Source organism: Dasypus novemcinctus, chromosome 2, assembly GCF_030445035.2.
Source record: "Dasypus novemcinctus isolate mDasNov1 chromosome 2, mDasNov1.1.hap2, whole genome shotgun sequence".
Classification (NCBI taxonomy): Eukaryota; Metazoa; Chordata; class Mammalia; order Cingulata; family Dasypodidae; genus Dasypus; species Dasypus novemcinctus.
In genome coordinates, this window is record NC_080674.1 from 129,827,311 (window position 1) to 129,846,729 (window position 19,419).

At 40.0% G+C, this 19,419-nt stretch overlaps 1 protein-coding gene across 1 annotated transcript in view; it reads left to right on the forward strand.

The window, feature by feature from the left end:
• The window catches only part of PRDM6 (PR/SET domain 6), a 98,816-nt gene that overhangs the window by 77,167 nt on the left and 2,230 nt on the right, over window positions 1-19,419 (forward strand). Inside the window, exons 6-7 of the mRNA XM_058277855.2 lie at window positions 5,063-5,405; window positions 13,883-14,059. Of these exons, the coding sequence (XP_058133838.1) occupies window positions 5,063-5,405; window positions 13,883-14,059 (520 nt within the window). The remainder of the gene's footprint in view (window positions 1-5,062; window positions 5,406-13,882; window positions 14,060-19,419) is intronic.

The following is a 19,419-nucleotide window of genomic DNA, read 5'->3' on the forward strand; positions in this document are numbered from 1 at the left end:
CACCCCCACCCTTTTGCATAAGTAGTAGTATACTGTATATATTGTTCTGCACTTTGCTTTCTTTTAAAATAGACTTTATGTTTTAGAGCTATTACAGAAAAATAGTGCAAAAAGTGCCCAGAGTTCCCATATACCTCTTCTCATCCACAGTGTCCCCTATTTTTAACACGTGTACATTACTTTTTCATGTAACAATTTAGAGTTATGTATTGAACGCATAAACCTTAGCTTCAACTACTTTCTGGCTTTCCCTTACTCTTATGATTAGTTTCTAATTCTTTAATTTGTTGGCTTATGGGCCACATATAGTCTCCAGCAATATTTTGTTTGGCCTACATAGTGTTTTGAAATATTACAATCCAAGTATCTTTACACTGGCCATGCCATTCTTAGTTTGCTACAGATCCCACCATCCTCTATTATATCAACAGTAATCTGCCTCCCACCACTTATTACCGTTGCCTGCCTAGTTCCCATCCATGGGTGCTTGTGCCTCAGTGGCAGCTGCTCTCAGCCTTTCTCTCTCATTGCAGGCTGCTCAGTTCCTCGAGTGTCCTGAGTTCCTTGCCACCTCGCACAACACTATGGCAGAGGATGGCAGTGTTCCATCTCCTTGCAATGCCTTTTCTTCCTTTTCCACCCACCTGAGACCTGTGCACCCCTTCGGACATGAATTCAAGGTTACTGCCTCAGGGAAGCCATCCCTCACTCCCCAAGTATTATAAGCATCTCTTACGTATGCTTTCCTGAAATCCTATTCCTCTCTCTCCTAGTATTTATCACAGTTGTAATAGCTGCATTTTATCAATTCCAAATTTCATATTTTTTTCACATTTTAGTCTACATTGTCAGGTGTCTTCTGATAAATGGCAACTTACAGTTATAACTTAAAAATAATAATTAAAAAATTACTGGAATTTTTGATTTGGTGAAACCAAGTAAATGTTTCTTTGTAAAGATTTTTGTTTGCCATCTGCCTGTCCCTCTGGAGTTTAAGTGTACTGAGGGCAGGGACTGTGACTTTCTTGTTCATCCCGTATCTATAGCACCTAGCCGTGTCATGCATGTAATGGACACGTAGCTAGTATCTGTGGACTCAATAAATGGACAAGGGGGGTTAGAGTAGGACTGTGTTTTACTGATCCTGAATTTGCCTCTCTCAATATTTTAGTTGTCCAGAATTTGTTGAGTTCATGTTCTTCATTCAAGGGTTTGAGAGTTCAACTTTTCCTCCTAATCTTTTGTCTTTACAGACAAACGAGATTTTAGAAGTTCATTACGTCTTCATGTAGAAACCTCTTGATCTTTCTGGTCATTTTAGTTAACCATCTCTGGCCTCTTGCAGTTTCTGTATTGTATTTCTTGTGTTGGGACAATATAGTGTTTTCTGATCATTTTCTTTCCCTTTCTGATAATTTCCTGTGTTTTGTTAATAGTTTTGATTGCCATGGCCAATGAAGTTGATATTTGGGAATAACAATCTTTTGTGTCTTTTAAGTCATGCTTTTAAAAACTGTACTTTTTAGACTTCTAAAGTTCTTGAAAGTGTGACAGATCAGTTAGAGATCAAGTGTAGTTGCTTTTGTGAAATTTATTCCTATTCTTCTTCTCTCAAATTATGGCTCATTTTCATTTGGTAGGGTTGAATTTATTCACAAGTATAATAAAGGACCATGCCAAAAGTAAAATATAAAGTATGAGTATTACTTTCTGTTGCTGGAAAACATATATTTGCTTGAGGTGTTCCAGAGGAAAAAAATAAGTTGGAGAATAATTTCATTCCTCCTACTCCCATTCTATTACCTGAACACTATTTTGTAATTATTAACTCAGACCCCATGTATTACGGATTTAGTTATACAAACTGGTATACATTTTTCTTTGTTACTGTTTTGCCATTAATCATTAAACTTACAAAAACCCGCTGGCCCACAAATTCTTGTTTAATATAAAGATTATGTAACCTTAACAAGTTTTGAAAATTCATTTATTAGATTACCCACCAGGAGCAGAAATGGAAAGTCAGAATCAATAATCTATACTTAAAAGTATTATTTGCTTTATTTTCCCCCAAGAGTGTCATATTCCTCTTTCCAAGGAGCGAAGCCTCTGGCCGGTTTTTCTCTCTGTTATGCATGTTGATGACATGGCCATTCTACAGTCTTCCCGCCATGCATTCCTTCCTGGTAGTCCAGCCTTTCCCACCCTGCCAGAGCTCAGTGTGCTCTGAAATCATGGGCGTTTCCCTGGGCTTTGCCTCTTCCAGATTGTTGTAAAGTGTTCTTCTGATCTCTGGCAATGTGGCTGCTTTTATGATATACTTAAAAAGCGCCTAAACATGATGATGCATTCCTTCTTATCTTCCAATACTTATTTAAAAAGTAGCAATTGGTGTGCAATAAAAGATTTTTGAAAGTCTAAAAACTGTCTACAGATTCCATCCTGATTATACACTTCTGCCCTAGCAGTTGAAATTTCAATCACAATTTATATATAAAACATAAACATATTCATAAGCCTATGCATGTATGTGTATTTGGTATATTCATAAATGATACTTATATGTATATATGTGTTCATGTATATGCTTCATCTATCATATATCTGTATCTGTATCTTTATATCTACCCATGCTAGCTGTAAAATATCCGTTTTCTTTCTGAAACACAGAAAGTGAGCAGAAACAGTCTAGCAGCATGATAAGAAGACACTTCCCTGGACATCAGAAAGCTACCGCTTCTAAGCCCAGCTCCCTCCGTAACAACTTCTAGCCTAGCCCCTGAACATTCTTGGACCTCTTTTCATCTGTAATAAGAGAGGGTTGGATTAGGCCAGTGCTTTTCAATGCTGATTGCACATTAAAAGCACTTAGAGAGTTTTTAATATGCAGATGCCCAGGTCCTTCTGAGAGGTTCTAATTTCATTTTTTTATATCTCCCCAGTCCGGGTTAAGAAGTGCTGACTGGAAGGTGCCTAGGTGCCGTCCAATCTGTGGTTCCCTTGCTTTGTTTTCCTTCCTGAGGCAGGATGGGCCAGGCTGACAGTGCCCTGTGGACAGGGCACTTTTGCTGGATTCTTTTACCGTCTGATTGTACAGAATGCTGATTGTACAGAGTTGAAGAGTCCTGCGTGGCAGCACAGCCACCCCCTCATATCCCCACACTTGATGTCTTCTGTCTGCAGCCGTCTCCTTGCTGTCTACTTCTGTCCACTGCTGACTGTCATGGTCCTGTACCGTCCTCCTATAGTTGAAGAAACGTGGTGCTATGCCAGCATCCTAGTGATAGTCTGTGGGAAGGCAGGATGAGCCTTCAGCTCATGTATGTCCTTCTAATGTGGCCTTGGACCCCTGGCTGGTTTGCATGGCTTTGTTACCTGCCATCACGGATCTTTTTGCCAATCATTCTTTGTAAAATATTTTGGTCTCCAGTTTCCTTCTCTTAACCATCCCATGATCAATAATCTCTTTGACCCTTGAAGTGATTTAAAAATACATTTTATTGACACAGTAGTTATTTTACATAAGAATAATAGTTTTAAGCATATTAGGTTCTAATCACCTCTGGACTTGTGTAGTGATTACTGACTACTTGATGAATACTCTTAACACAATAACAATGTTTAAGAAAAAAAAAACATTTTTTTAAGTGTATCAGTTTTTCCTCCTCAAAAATGTTTCTTTTTTCCTGCTTCTTTCCCCACTCCCTCTGCCACCAGCCCAGTTTAGGTCCATCGCCTGTCATTCCAGTCTCTTCTTCTATAATAATAAGAATGGTGGCTACTGTTGATGGTAGGCCCTGTGATGAGAACTTTCATTATCTCATTTAAGCCTCATGAAAGGCGGGGGTGGGGGGTGGGGGGTGGCGTCTAAAAGATGAGGAAAGTGGGCCTCACAGAATGCAACATCTATTGACTGTCAGTAATGGGCCAGGCTCTTTGCTAAGTCCTAATAGTCGTTACCTCATTCTTTCTTTGAAATAACCATTTCACATTTTGCCAAGGGCTAAATCAATAGCCCGCTAAATGCTCCTTGCTTGCCCACAGTCTCAAGACTGGAAATAGTGGAGTTAAAATCTAGGCCATCTCAGCCACTTGGCCATGCTGCTGTTATTATGATATTATTACTTCTACATCGTGCCTTTACAGATGGGAAAGCTGAGGGAAAGAGAGGTTGAATAACTCCCCTGTGATCACCCAGCTAATAATCAGCCGAGTCCAGGATTCGACACCAGGCTTTCTGATTCCCAAGGCCAAGTTGCAAACCCAGTCTTCTGTGGCCTTATCCACTGTGTACCCTGACTAAATCATTACTCACTCAAGCCAGCCTGAATGCTGATTCTTTGTTCTTTGTCCTCTGCTCAGGAACAATCTTTGTCTAATTCCTTGGACTAAAGTCTTTTAATTAATTAATTAATTATTTTTCCATCTATTTGGACTTTTAAGGCCCTCCGAGGTCTGTACCTCCTCTCCATTATTTCCCATCGTGCCCAGAACCATGCAGCCTGTCTCCTTCACTGTCCACCAACATGCCAGATGTTTCCTGTACCCAGACATCTTTCCTGTTGTTCCCTTCATCTCTTCAGCCAGCTTTGCTTGAATAGCTGTCGTGCTGGCAAGATCTGGTGGAAGGCCTGAAATCCTATATGCAGCGAAGCTGAGCCCACTTTCTCTGCACTGCTCAAGACCACCCTCTCTGGGAAGCCCCTGATTGCTCTCCCCCTCCCATCATGTGCCTTCCATCTGAGCTCTCTTCTGGCATAAGTGGCAATGTGGAGCCTCACTATGAAATCTTGTATGTTTCAGTTCATAAGTGAACTCCATGCAGGCAAAAACCATGTAGGAACAATGCTGAGCATATAGTAATAGCTCAGTAAGAGACCTTGAATGAGTTGTTAATTTATGATAACAGTGCTTTCCCCTCAAGTCAAACTATTATGTTAATTCTGAGTTTAGAAAAACAAAATTTTAAAATGCTGATTTATAGGAATTTTTAAAAATGCATGCTATTTTGCTTATTTTAAGGGCAAGCAAAACTGATCTAAAAATACTGCTGTTCTCCTAGTAAATGTCCCTTCCACGGTCATGGAAGCCATGTGCAGACAAGATGCCCTGCAGCCCTTCACCAAAAGCAGCAAACTCTCCCCAGCCTCCCAGCAGCGCTCCATCGTTTTCCCACAGACTCCATGCAGCAGGAACTTCTCTCTCTTGGATAAGTCTGGGCCCATTGAATCAGGATTCAACCAAATCAACGTGAAAAACCAGCGAGTCCTTGCAAGCCCGACTTCTACAAGCCAGCTCCACTCGGAGTTCAGTGACTGGCATCTTTGGAAATGTGGGCAGTGCTTTAAGACTTTCACCCAGCGGATCCTGTTACAGATGCACGTGTGCACTCAGAACCCTGACAGGTAAAACCCGACTCTCACTGCTCGTGTGTGGTTGCTTAGTGAGATGCACCGCTTGCATCCTGCCAGGTTCCAATCACCTCCTGCAGCCACACCTCTGCCTCTCTGGGGAAACCTTGTGATAAGTGTCCGAGTTCTGGAAGGGCAGAGAGCAGTGTTTAGGCCACTGCTCAATTGGATGGTTGATAAGATTCCATGGACAGGTTGGTGACTGCAGAGAGGAATCTCCACTTGCTTTCCAAATAGCTCTGTCTAGGTGTAAAGGGGAACAATGTAGAAAGAACATTTATGAATATCATAGATAGAAAAATGAGGTGAGGATAATTAGAATCCTCTCTGTCTTCCCAAGATAATATAGCTGGCTGCTCTGCTGCTGTCACAGTCGTTTCAGGGTTCACCTCTAGTGTACCGTGGATATGAACTTAATTAAGTACTAAGAGGTAATGAATTGGAATTTTTTGCTTAGTACATTTTTCTTCAGAGCATGCAAACCCATAAATCCTGCAAAGCTGTCAAAGGGAAATACCTCCTCTGCTAGTGATGTGGAGGAAAACAGATGCCACTTATTCAATAAACTAATATCCACACAGAAGAAAAATGTTGACTAGATACCTCAGAGTCAAAGTTGGTTTGAAAGTTTGTCAATAAAGAATTTTATGGCCATGAACTGAGGATGAAATTTAGCTGAACAAGTGAATTAAAATTTCAGGTACTCTGACGAGTGGCACAGTAGATATAATGGAACTATTATTTATGAATCAAAACCGGTTTATTTGACAGTCTTGATAGCCGGCAGTGCAAAAGACAAAAATCAAATTAATTCAATAAGAAAAGATTGCTTGTGTTTTATCTCTCCTTCATGTCCTATGAAAATTTGATTAAAACCGAATTATCTAAAAACAGCATTGAAAATGTACTATGAACATAAAAGCAGAATATAACTTTTGGAATTATTAGAATAGGAGACTGAGAAGCAGGATTCCTGAATTATTTTCTTAGTTTTGCCTCTGATTAACCTTAAACATGCGCTCGGCTCTCCTTGCCTAATAGTACACACTCAGCAATCTCCTCTCAGCATTACAAGGTACAACAATATGCCCAGAAAAGCTAAGTAAGGGCAGGGAGGATGGAGGTGTGGTGGCGAGGGGATGATATTTTCCAAAATAATGAGAATCAATTTTGGGGTCCATGTGTGCATTTATACATATATGTGCTTTTATTTATGCAATTCTAGAAGCTGTCTTGTTTAGGGCCAAACATTGCTAAAGCTAATGAACATTGAAACATATACTTTAGGACTGTTAAGGCCGTTGTATACTTACAGGAGAGCCCCTTGATGAAAATATCAACAGACTTCTTCACATCTTAGTACTCTTGGCTGTAAAAGTGGTGCAAAAAATTTTCCTCATTCAAAATGATTGTGTGTGTTTTTTTTTTTAAGTTTACTCTCCTTCCAGATATACATACATTTTGGTGTTTTGTTTTTTTTTTTTCCCACAGAAAAAATGGATTAAAATCTTGGTGTAAACTTGCTTTTCAAATAAATTGAGTTCAGATGGGTGAATCTGTTATTGGCAAAGGTTCATTATAGACATAGTTATAGTAACTGAACAGTTGGCAAGGTAAAATGAAATAAAAGTTACAAGTTTCTGGATTCTGGAACTGAACAGTTAGCCTTGTATGTGGTATGACTACATGCTGAATGCGATAGAAAGCAGTGAAAATATGGAACAGTAGATAAATACTGAGGCAGACTATTTTGTCTGATTCCAGTCACACTTAGATAATCATCTATATATTATGGTTCAAGCCTCTATGAGGTCTGTCCTTTGAAACAATAGTGCCACAGTTTGTAATGCTGAATTATTGGCAAAAATCCTGTGGCATGCCCTGATGGGTTTATTCGACTCAGATGCCCAGGTGACCAGACCAACCAGATGAGGTGAAGTGATGTGTGCTTGTTATCTGGGTACATCACCTGAGTTGGGTTGAAGCAGCTAGAGCAGCGGGGTCACATGCCCTATTTTCTTTTCCTTGGGCATTGTTGGAACACATGAGGTGTGATCACCATCAATCATGAACTGAAATTGAGAATTATGACTTCAAAAAAAATCAGTCCCTATATAGGGAAATTAATGCAATGCAGTGTTTCTTAATAATGATGGAGAGCTGCTTGGATTACACCATCACATCTGTGTTAATTGTTGGCAATGAGAAGGAAATAGTGACGTCTAGTCACTTTGACCCACTAGGCTCATTCTAGAGATGTAATTTGCTTTTAGCATATAGGACTGAAACAGCTCATTCCTGTTCCAGAGCCTAAGATGCTATCTTTCTACTAGTAAGCTTGGAAGGAAAAGGTACTCTCACATAATTCTTAACAACTTGAGTGTACTGTTGAATAGGAGAAAGGTACAAAACTACAATGAAACAAAGTTTGATCATGATGGTTGCTAAATCTGGAACCTTTTGTGCTAGTATCCTTATGGGAACTTACAACTGCTAAATATACATGTATTCTTTAGTGACTGGCTCTGTAAACCAACTGGCCAATGAGCAGTTTGTGCCCAATCAGCCACAAAGTGAAAAAACTGAACTTAACACTCAGAAACCATTTCCCCTGTTTGAAAAACACAAATATTTTCTTTTGATACGAAAATCTTGTACAATAAGAATCAAGAAAGAGAGCCACAGAAGACAAAATCAGAAGATAAACAGGTTAAAGTTTTAAACAGGCCCGAATTTGAAACAGGCCCCTGAATCTTAGGTCCAAAAGATTTTTCATTCTACAGACTGTATCCTCAAACATTTGAACCTTCTTCAAAGAGACTTTGCATTCATGAACTTTTTCAAGTAAGGGTCCATCAAAAAGTCTTTTGCCTTGATAAGGAAAGAGATCTCCGGATTTGCAGGGGTGCCAGAATCACCATTTTTCACCATTTTTCACATTGAATGCAGGAAAAAATTGTTTGACCTAGTTAGGTGGGTATCAGCACTGGAGATAAAAACACATTCAAGAGGGTCCAGGAGCTACAAAATTGTGTTTGTGTATTTTTTAATTTTTTGATTAAAATTTTAAAAAAATTTTTTTGATGTAATAACAAAGACAAAAATGTCTTCATCCTTTTCTCCAGGTAACTGACTTTTGCTTTGCCTGATCTATTTCAAAGAGAAGAAGCTATGCGAATCTAGATCAGCAAACACTTTGTTTAGGGACTTCATACATACTTAGGTTTTTATGTAAGCTAATTGCCTAGGCCAGGGCAGCTTGGCTCATTTTTGCTTGAACAAGAAGTTAGAAATCCCTTTTCTCTTCTGTTTTTTTTTTTCTGCTACAGAAACTCCCAACAGTCCCATTGGGGGTGCTCCAGAAAAGGGTAAGCAAAGCCTTCAATCACGGTCGATTATTTCCTGATGAATATGTTCTCTTTTATTTTCCACAGAAAGTGGTGGTTTTGTTTGTTTTTAAATGCTTACCTTTCCCTTGTTTATTTCGCATCCTTTTTCTTTTCCTTTCTCCTTTTGATTGTTTATGCCACACGGCAAAGTCCCCTGTCAGCCTCCCCCCACCCACCGTTAGCTGTTCACATCTGTATTTTGAGTATCATTGTTTGTAATTGGATGGGGTGATACCAGAGGGGAAAGTGACACTTTGAAGGTGCTCTTCGGTGGGAGGAACCTGGAGATAATCTATCTCCACGGTAGTTTATTTGGAATGTATCCATGCTCTTGTGTTCCCCTGTTTCTTTTCTTCCCCCCAAGTGTGAAGTTATCTTCTTCTAGCTTTCAGTGTTCTCCAGGCCCGTTGGCTCCACACTTTTGTAGCTTCCCTGATATCTTTTTCTCCTAACACAGAACTCTGTTCTTTCTCCCTTTGAAGTCTTAGGAGATTTGCGCTTGCGCTGCTGTCATGGAGCAAGAAGAGAATGTGGCTTCAGCGGAATAATTTTGTCCTGGAGCCTTTTGTGTCATGAAATAAAAATTAAAAAAGGATTAATAATTTTAAAACAAACCACACTTAGTTTTATTAAATGTCTTATCCTTTTCCTGTCCACCAAACCAGTTACGGACTTAATTCAAATGAATTGCATATTTTACTGGAGAAATCTTTGGCAAAGCAGATGCCAGTAACAGATAATGCCAGGGGCTTTACAAAATTGTTTCGCTGTCTTCTTTCTGCTGTGAAACTTACCAACACCGATATATACTAACTAAATCAACCCAGGCTTTGCCTGTTTTTAGTTATTTCTTCATTTAGTACCTTCTAGTTTTTCATGAAAGTTGATATTTCTGTTAGAACTAGTGAGGTGAGGCTATTTAAATATAAATAATCAAAACTAAGTAGAGTAATACTTCAGTTTCTCAGTCGCACTAGCAACATTGTAGTTGTTGAGCCTCACCATGGCAGAAGGTTCTATTGGGTAGCACTGCTAGAGATCTCAAGTATTTTTTTTTAAGCCATAAGCTACTGCTGGACGTGAACTGGTATCCCTTTATGAGGAATGCCCATTTTTGTTTGCCTTGAGAAGAGTGAAATGTTGTATGTGTATGATGATATGGGGAGAACCAAAGCATTCTACAAAGAAGATTCCCATTTAGTTGTGCAATGACATGTGAATCTGCAAAGAGCGCAGTTAAGTAGTCAACCCTTGGTGCTTCTTCTGGTATGACACATCAAAGGGATTCAGAATCTGCTGCCAGTACATTCAACTTTGGAGTTGAAATAGATTGCATCCAGAAGTTTAATAAACTAAAGCCTTACCTTTAGGGCAGACCTTGAAAATTTATGAGAAAGTTAGTCATCAGAATAAAAAGCTGAGTAATGGCAATTAATTCTATGCTTTAAAGGACCTTCGGCTATAAATCAAGAGGTGAGGAAATAGGTTGTGCTAATAGAAATATGTACACAAAGTCATAAGGCTTGTGGCCAGTGGTCTCAAAAGATGTTGCAATGCCTGAGTGGTGATAATGTTTTCTAAGTTCGGCTCCTGGGCTTGAAGATTTAATTGTCTTTAATGTATTCTTATGTTCTTTTTTTTTTTTTTAAAGAGTTATTTTTTATTTCTCTCCCCTCCCCCCCCCACCCCAGTTTTCTGTTCTCTCTGTCCATTTGCTGCATGTTCTTCTTTTTGTTCGCTTCTGTTGTTGTCAGTGGCACGGGAATCTGTGTTTCTTTTTGTTGCATCATCTTGCTGCGTCAGCTCTCCATGTGTGCGGCGCCATTCTTGGACAGGCTGCACTTTCTTTCACGCTGGGCGGCTTTCCTTACGGGGCGTACTCCTTGTGCGTGGGGCTCCCCTACACAAGGGGACACCCCTGCGTGGCACGGCACTCCTTGCGCGCATCAGCACTGCGCATGGCCAGCTCCACACGGGTCAAGGAGGCCCGGGGCTTGAACCGCGGACCTCCCATGTGGTAGACGGACACCCTATCCACTGGGCCAAGTCCGCTTCCCTATATTCTTATGTTCTTAGATGAAACCTATGCATGCATTCAAAGCGGAGATTATTTTTTTTAAACTACTTCCATTACTCATTTTTTAGGAAATAGTAAAAGTACAAGAAAAAAGGGTCTAAAGGTGTCCTGTCTTCTTACTTCATAACTTCTGGGCTTTCTGAGGGCTAACTTTCTTTAAACTTCTAGGCTGGGAGAGGCGATCCTTATTGCAGTGGCAAGTAAAGTACAAGTGTTAGTTTTTAATTCTGCATAAAATCAGTTTCTGCAAAGGTGAACATGGCCATATGCTTTAAAGTTTTATTTTTCAAAGTACCTAAGAATGAAGGGATATCACTTTGCTTTTTCAAAGCAACTAGCATAATATTTGCTCCTATATTTTCTTGTTGCCCTATATTCTCAAATGTTTACCAAATAAGTTTGCAGTGTCCATATTTTAACTAGCATGCATGCATGCACACACAAAACTTTATGTACAAGGTGCTGGCTGGTACATAGTATGGAAGATGGAGATCGCATTGTTGCTGCTGACTTCTGAGGGACTGTGCCCTGGGGAAGTCCACGTTCAGTGCACATTTGTTGATTATTTGGGAAGGAGTAACAGAGCAGGTCAGGATGGGCATGTGGTTCAGTCCATCTCCCTTCCCAGATCAATGAGAAAACGGAGGGTCAGGAAAGTTGAGCGACTTGTCCCAAGTTCCGGAGCTGATTGGGGTCAGGGACTGAAGCAGGACTTGTCTCTCCTGTCTCTTTGTTCTACATCCTGCCGTTCAGTCAAGTGGAGCCGGCAAAGTTTTAAAAATTGCGCCATAGGTCACTGGATTTCTAGCAAACACTTTTCAGGCCGGTGCTGGGCAATAGTGATGTTTCAGAATCCCATTATCTTTTCATTGGTATTCCTTTGATATAAAAATTCAACATAAGCCGCTCTGTGGTTATTTCTGCTCTCCTGTGTGTAAATCTTTGCCACTGTTGACTATTAACATAAAAAGGATGGATTGACTTCTGACCAAAAGAAATAAATCAGCCCAACTTTTGACAGCAGAGTTAGAAAAAAAGAAAAGATTAATTGGTTTTATTTAGTGGCTTATTGTTTATTGTGATAGCTATTAAAAATAGATAACCAGAGGCTAATAAATGTTAATGGTCCCTTCACTATTAGAAAAATCAATTGTCAGTGGATATAGCATATATTAATATATTCTTTTGTTTATATTCTTCAATAATGTTTAAAAATTTTTCACTCCTGAGAGAATTATTTTTGAGGAACCCTTTAAGGTTAATGGTGACTACAAAAAACAGGTAGGAAAACATTTTCACCTACATATAATTTTAATGGCTCTCAGAGCGTTATTTTATAATTGCAATAAAATGCATGTGTAATTTGTCAAGATTGATAAACTCCTTACCAAGGACTCTTATATATTTCTTTGAAACTTGTTGGAGAACAGTTAGATAGATTTCTAAATGTAAGTAATTAAAATTGTATAGTATTGAGTTATTGACCAATCCTAGACTATTAATCAAGCTAAAAAATTCTACAATCAGTGCTCAGCATCCTGAAGCCTGGTAAAATAATAGTATTCGTGTTCAGTGAGGCAAGTAGCCACAATTAAGCACTTCACTTGACAAATGAGAGGCTACACTTTATTTTGTACTTAATTGAATTGTTGTCCATGCTTGGTCACCATTGTCTCCCAGCCCTTCGTTTTGGTTTCTGGTCATTAGAGTTTAGGCCTTTGCTAAAGGTAGAGCAATTAAGTCTGCTTTAGCCACTGGCTTTCCAAACGCAGTCAGAAAAGTCTGGACCACAAACTGGGGCTCGGTGAATGCTGTTAATATCCCCTCACGACAGATTATTAATTTTCTCTAAAATTTTGATAAACAAATTAGAGCGCTGTCAGGGAATGATATGAAATAGCTTCGAATAGGGAGAACTCCCAGGGTTTTATATCACTCACCAGATCCTGCTTCAGTAAGCAGAAGGACATCTGTGGAGAAGGCAGAATTTTAATCTATTTTACGAAAAATTGATTTACTTCTCATGAGCTGGAAAGAATATTTTCTGATAATCTTGCTAATTATCAGGTATTGGTCACAACTTCCTCCTGTTTGCTTTTGCATCAGAGTCATCCTTCTGCAAGCACAGTGACATCCCGTCATTTCTGTGCTGCTGTAAATCATTGCCCGGCTCCAGATTAATCGGGAAGCTGAGGAGGTCCAAGGAAAAGACTGGATGAGTAAATATTGGGGGAGGAGGGTACAGTAAATACAAGTCAGGATTCCTGAGTGTGTTTCAAGACCAGGTTTCTTGTACAAAGAGACATATATAGGTGTATGTCTGTCTTCATCTGTGCAATACCAGTGATTCTGCTGTAGACAGACTCCTGCCCCCTGCCCTCCAACAGTTAAGCATTTATTGAAACACATGTGCACTTGCTTCCTTGCCTACACGTTTCCCTGGCACTGAGAATAAGGTCCAAATATCTTAAAAGGTCCTTTGCATCAAGAGCTAATTCCTGTGAGAACAGTTTCTCCTCAGTTTTCTGAAATTGACAGATGGAAATAACAACTGCCCTCCCCATCCCAGAGGATTATTGTAAAGATTTAACTAGATAATTGATTTTAAAACACCTTAAAAAGTTGAAAGTGCCATGGAAGGTTAAGAGACAATTATATATTTTCTTTCTTAGCATTCTGTTTAATCAAGCCTGTACTTCAATGGACACAAAAGTATACTAATATTTGCCTACAGGGGATCAAGACAAGAAATTAGGGGTCCTTGCAATGATATGATTAATACTGGGAAGAAATATTAGTTTGGGAATTAATCTGTCTCAGCAGCTCCATGCAGCTTATTCTTGTGGCAACAAGTACAGCATGGGAACCCAGCAATCAAAGCTTTATGTTCCATTTAAAAAAATGGAGAAAATGTCACCAAAAAGTTTTGGCCTTTCCCTCACAACGCTGAATTCCATTGGCTAATGGAAAAAATAATAACCAGGCAGTCTCTTTATTTGTTTCAGACCCTACCAGTGCGGTCACTGCTCCCAGTCTTTTTCCCAACCTTCAGAGCTGAGGAACCATGTGGTCACTCACTCCAGTGACCGGCCTTTCAAGTGCGGCTACTGTGGTCGTGCCTTTGCTGGGGCCACCACCCTCAACAACCACATCCGAACCCACACTGGAGAAAAGCCCTTCAAGTAAGTAGCAGCTAGCCCTTTCCTCCTCTCATCTCTTTCTCTTACCCTTTCCTGAGAGCTGGCAGAAGAGTGGAGGGACTGGCTCTTGGCACAGAAGTGCCGTGCCCAGCCCAGCCAAGCCAGCTGGTGGAGAGGGCTGTTTGGAAGGTCACTATCCAAGCTGTAAAAAAACAAACAAACAAACAAAAAAACCTACTTGTTTAGTGGCAGAAATTTGGAAGACGAAATCAGAAGACCTATACACCGGCCCTGGCTTGAGTTATGCAACCTTGGACATGAACCCATCTTTCTCGGTCTGTTTTCTCAGTAACATGAGGAGGTAGGAGACCATAATTTTAGAATTCTTTCCAGTTCCTGAGGATCTATGCTTCTAGAATTTTAATTAGAAGACACACGGAGCACTTATAGCCATCAGTAAGCCTTATGACCATCTCAAGTTGGCCATGATTTTAGGGGAACTTGAACCTTTCAGGATTCTGGTGAACTGTTTTATCTTCTTTCCTATGTATTAAAGAGGTTTGAATCTATTATAGCAGCCGACTTGTGACCTTTCCCTGTACTCACTGGACCTCAGAAATACCATGTTGTGGGGAAAAAAATAACTAGCACAGGGCATGTCAGAGTTCTTGAAGATTCAGGAAATACAGGAAGAGGTGGAACTGAATTCTAAGGGTTTTGGCAAGGCAATGGTACTTGAAAGAGACTATATGTTCCTAGATGTATCACAGTCATGAAAAGAGTTGACATCTGAGCCATATAAGATGGGCTCTTCTTCATTCATTCATTCTTTATGTATGTATTCATTCATTCAGCAAATATTTATTGAGCACCCACTCTTGTAGTAGGCACCCTGCACAAGGAATCCAAAAGATGAAAGAGACTTAGCCCCTGTCTTTGAAGATCTCATAGTTTATGGCAAATCCCAATTAATGAGCAAACATTACAATATAGGGTAAAGAGTGCAACAATAAAGCATATATTATCATGTTTCAGGGTCCACCAAGGTGGAGTAATCAGTGCTATCTGCTGTAGAGGAAATTTCAGATGGTGTGTTTTGTTTTGTTTTGTTTTTTAAAGAATGATATGCTTGGGAGTGATGGTGATAAGATGTGTTTTAAAGAGTAAGTAGGAGTTTGCCAGTTATACAGAGGGACAGGCATTTGTGGGAGCTTCTAAATAGCATATGAAAAGGCTCGGGAGTGTGAATCAGTGTGTGTGACTGATGGTCTCCAAGCATGTTCTTAATGTCTGTGTGATGAACTCTTTCCTGATTGGTCCTCTGACGTCTCTCTTTACTTCCTGCCATACTGGCTTTTCCTATTTAAGGAGAAACATAGAGGTATAGCGCTTTTTTTTTTTTTTTTTTTTTTTTTTTTTTTTACCTTCTATAGGACAAGATCAAGCAAGAGAGAAAATGATTTAGGTAGTAGAAAACTAATCCCTTCGCTCAGCCTCAGCTAAGAAGTCTGCCCAGAGTCTCATTACCCGTGCCTTTCCCTTGGGACCTCCCTGCCTGGTGGGTTGCTCAGCCTGGGGCCACACTCTCTGGTGGGAAGAGGCCTGCTTGGCCTTTTCCTGCCTGCCTCTGTGCCTGCCAGCAGAGGGAGGAGTTTACCAAAGGCTGTCATCTTCACTCACCTGCCCAGGAATTAGATGCTTCCATTCGTCACTCTTGACTGTTTTCCATCGTGGCTTAATTTATCATATTGGTTCATACTAAAAAATCAGGATAATTCTTGCCTGTGTATGTAAGTGCAGGTTGTCCACTGCGTAAGGGCTAAAACGGGGCCTGCACTACACTAGCCAAACTGTGGCCCTGGTGCAGCGATAGCCCGAAGGGGTGCTGTTTCTAATCCACTCTCAGGGGCCAGGGGGGTTACACAGTCTTAGGAGTTCCCTCTAGCAGGTGTTGGCACCCTGTTCTGCCCAGGGGACTTTGTCATTGCCCTTGGGCCTGACCCTCAGGAGAGTCACAGATTCTGGTTTGACCACTGCTCTGGATGGAGAAGATGACAGTTGCACATTCCCCAAGGCTTTGAGCAAGAGAGCTTCTCAAAAGCAGAGTTTCAGGAGAACAGAGCATTCTTCTGGCACCTTATATTAGCGAGAGCAGCCAGATAGATACAGTGCCAGGAATCAGATTGATTTTTATCTTGTTGCTGTGTAAATAGATTTTAGTAATTAATTGAAGAGGTTTCAGGGTCAAAATGAGAAATAGATTTCTTTTAATGTTAAGGTGTTACTTATGTGTAACCTCGTTGACTCCACTCAATTTTTTTTCTTTAACATCCTGTTTTTGTCATGTTTCCAATAAGGATGCCATTTTAACTTAATTTCAATTCATAAATTAATATTTGCAGGGCTTTGGTGATTGTATTTTTTTCTTTTCAAAAGTATTCTTTGAGACCTTAATCTAATTATATCTGGAAAAAAATAAGGAAATAACCAGGTTTGGTTGCATTAGGTTCTATGTGCATGTTTTAGTTCCTTTTGCTCCTACTGCTATCAAGATAGCCACATCCTGTCGGGCTTTTTTTTTTAAAACTTATCAAATATGTTTTCTCATGGGGAGAGTTGAATGTATGCTTAGTTTTAAAGTGCAAGATTTAAACCTCTTCAAGGAAATGGAAAGTTAAATCCTTTCATATATACAACCAGGTCTTTCAGGATTGAACTGTCCCAAGGGAGTTTTGGGAATCTTCCAGCCATAGCTCATGGATATCCATCCCATGGGCATTTGTAAATATTATGACGATATCCTTTTACAAGCTTATAAAACAAACATTCAAAAAAACTTTTGTTGCAGATTAGTCAATAAAAGGATTTTGCCACAACAGTTAATTTTACTACTTCAACTAATGGCTTAAACAATGTTGCAAAGAAGGAAGAGAATCTTGTAAAGATGTACAAACTAAAATTCTGCGCCTTGGGCAGCTTTCAAACCAGTGCCCCAAATGGCTCGTCCCCCAGATTGCCCCACTCACCCAGGACCCAGGAGGTTTTCACAGAGTTCTCAGGGGCAAGCAGAGATTGTGCCTGCGACATCAGGGGAAAGCTCTTCTGACTTGGAAAATCTCCAGCTGAGAAGTGGTTTTTGAAGGCAGAGCAAGCAAAGCAAAGAAGTCTGGAGGAGATTTGGCAATAAGAGAGCTGAGTTTTGTTCCAGACTTTGCCTCACAATCTGAACGGCTGCAGTCGCACTGAAAGAATCCATCCCCTGAACGCTAGGTATCTCATGGGCCAGACCTAGGCCATAGTCTTAGAATTTCTAAGGTCAATGAGCACCTAGGAGATGTGAAAGTCACAGGATCCAGTTGAAACGTGTGACTTTTCAGGGTGTGCTGAAGGAAAAGCAAAAGCAAGGCATCATTTCATTTTCCAGCAATTGCCAAGCACTTTATTGCAAAAACTAAAGCAAGGAGAGAAAACGGAAGGGAGCAAGGGAGGGAGGGGAGAGGTTGCTAGTGTGAGAAGTCTTTACAGTGAGGACTACCTTCTCCCTCTTCTATTGCAAAAAATAATCTCTCAAGATTTCAGGTAGGCTGCTCAGCTTTGTCTGGGAGAGCCCACGTGAGGTGCTTGATGCCTGGCTTCTGAGCCCGAAAGGCTGCAAGAGCAGGCCAGGACTTTTCTTAGGAGGAATTCTCTTTATGTTTGTCAGAAAAAGAGGAAAATATTCATTACTATGTTTTTGCCTCTAGTAAAGGCCATTTGGCTCAGTATGAAAATCAAAGGAAATGCCAAAGGATGCCTAATATTGAACAAGATGTAGGTAAAATCAAAGCAAATCAGTAAATATGCATTGAGCACATCATCTGAATGAGGATCTGTGCAATTTGGTTCAGTTCAAGAAATATTTTTGTGACTTGTAGTGACACAGGAAGTGTTTTGCAAGTTTTCTGTGTAACAGAATTTTCCATGGCTTTGCTCCTCTGTCAGTCTCAGCAGGCAATTAAGCACCCTGTGCATATAATCCATTCAACCATCATATTTAGTAAAGATCTCAGATCTAAAAGGAAATCAAGTTTAATAAGAACTCTCATACTGGAAGAGGCTTGGGGACTTTCTCTGTGCTGAAACATTTGGAAGACTTTTCACTTTGGTGCCCCTGCGATGCTCCTTTCTCAGCTGCACTGTGGGTGCCTGTGCTTCTGGATGGCACATGCGGGAAGACCCATTTCTTTCTCCTGGCTCATTACCTGCAGCTTTCCTTCCTCCTCCTCCTGTTATGCTGCATGTCATCCGGGCTTGGACATGCCCATGCCCCATCACTCGTCTGGGTTTGTTGTTGAGGGTTAAATTATATGCCAGCTCAGATGCTGTCAGGACTTGACTTGCTGGAACCTAGGTACTTCAGTGGAGTCTGTCCTTCTGATGGCTTTTATTAAACACTGAAAATATTTTGTGATGGGAGTTTTTCTAAAATAGACAACAAATAAAAAATGGAGGCCCTGCCCTTAACCAAACTTAAGACATTTTTATACCCACCTCCATTTTTTCCCTCAGATATCCAATTTGAATTCTTACAATTTCCAAACAACCTAGATGATTATTTCCTCTGCCCTCCTTAAGTAGAGGAAGTTCCTGGGAAAAAGATCTAGATTAAGGTAATTTTCTACACATCTGGATGCATTTTTACACACACTTGGTGAGCAGATGACACTAGAGATGGTTTTTCAGCAATCATCTCCTCACATGCCATATAAATCTAACTTAGTAAGTTTCCTGACTTTCATGACAAATTGTTCCATGCATATAAATATCTGTGAGACAAACACTTGAGAAGAAATTAACTCTCCCCTTAATGTTTCTGTCCAATGTGGATGTTTAAGTAGTTTGTATATGCCTACATGTTTACCTTATATGAAGCACTAACCTTCCCATTTATGAATTCATCATATTCTAATACACGGGAGTAGCAGAGCAAAATCATGACCCAAGTAAATTGTCATTCTGCATGATTGTTTGAGCTATTTCATTCTCTTTGCAATTGACTCTACAGCTTCAAAATTAAAAAAAGAAATATAATAATTTGAAAGTTTGTCAAGCAGTGAAAGGTAGTATATTTTGACACACTCATCTAGTAACTAATCAGTTTTCTAATAAACAGCAGTTTGCTAATGTGTCATCAGCACTTCAGGAGCTCCAGAGAGGGGATGAGCTGCCCGTGGACATTAATGAATGCACCCAAAATCATTAGGTGATCAATACTTCTGAGTTATTTTCATTGAACTGATAGGTCTGATACATTAAAGCTGACATTATACATTTGTCAAGATCACAGTGCAGTTTTTAACAGTGGAACAGGCTGCTAAAAATATTCCCTGAAAGACAATCAAAGAAACACAACTTCTTCACAC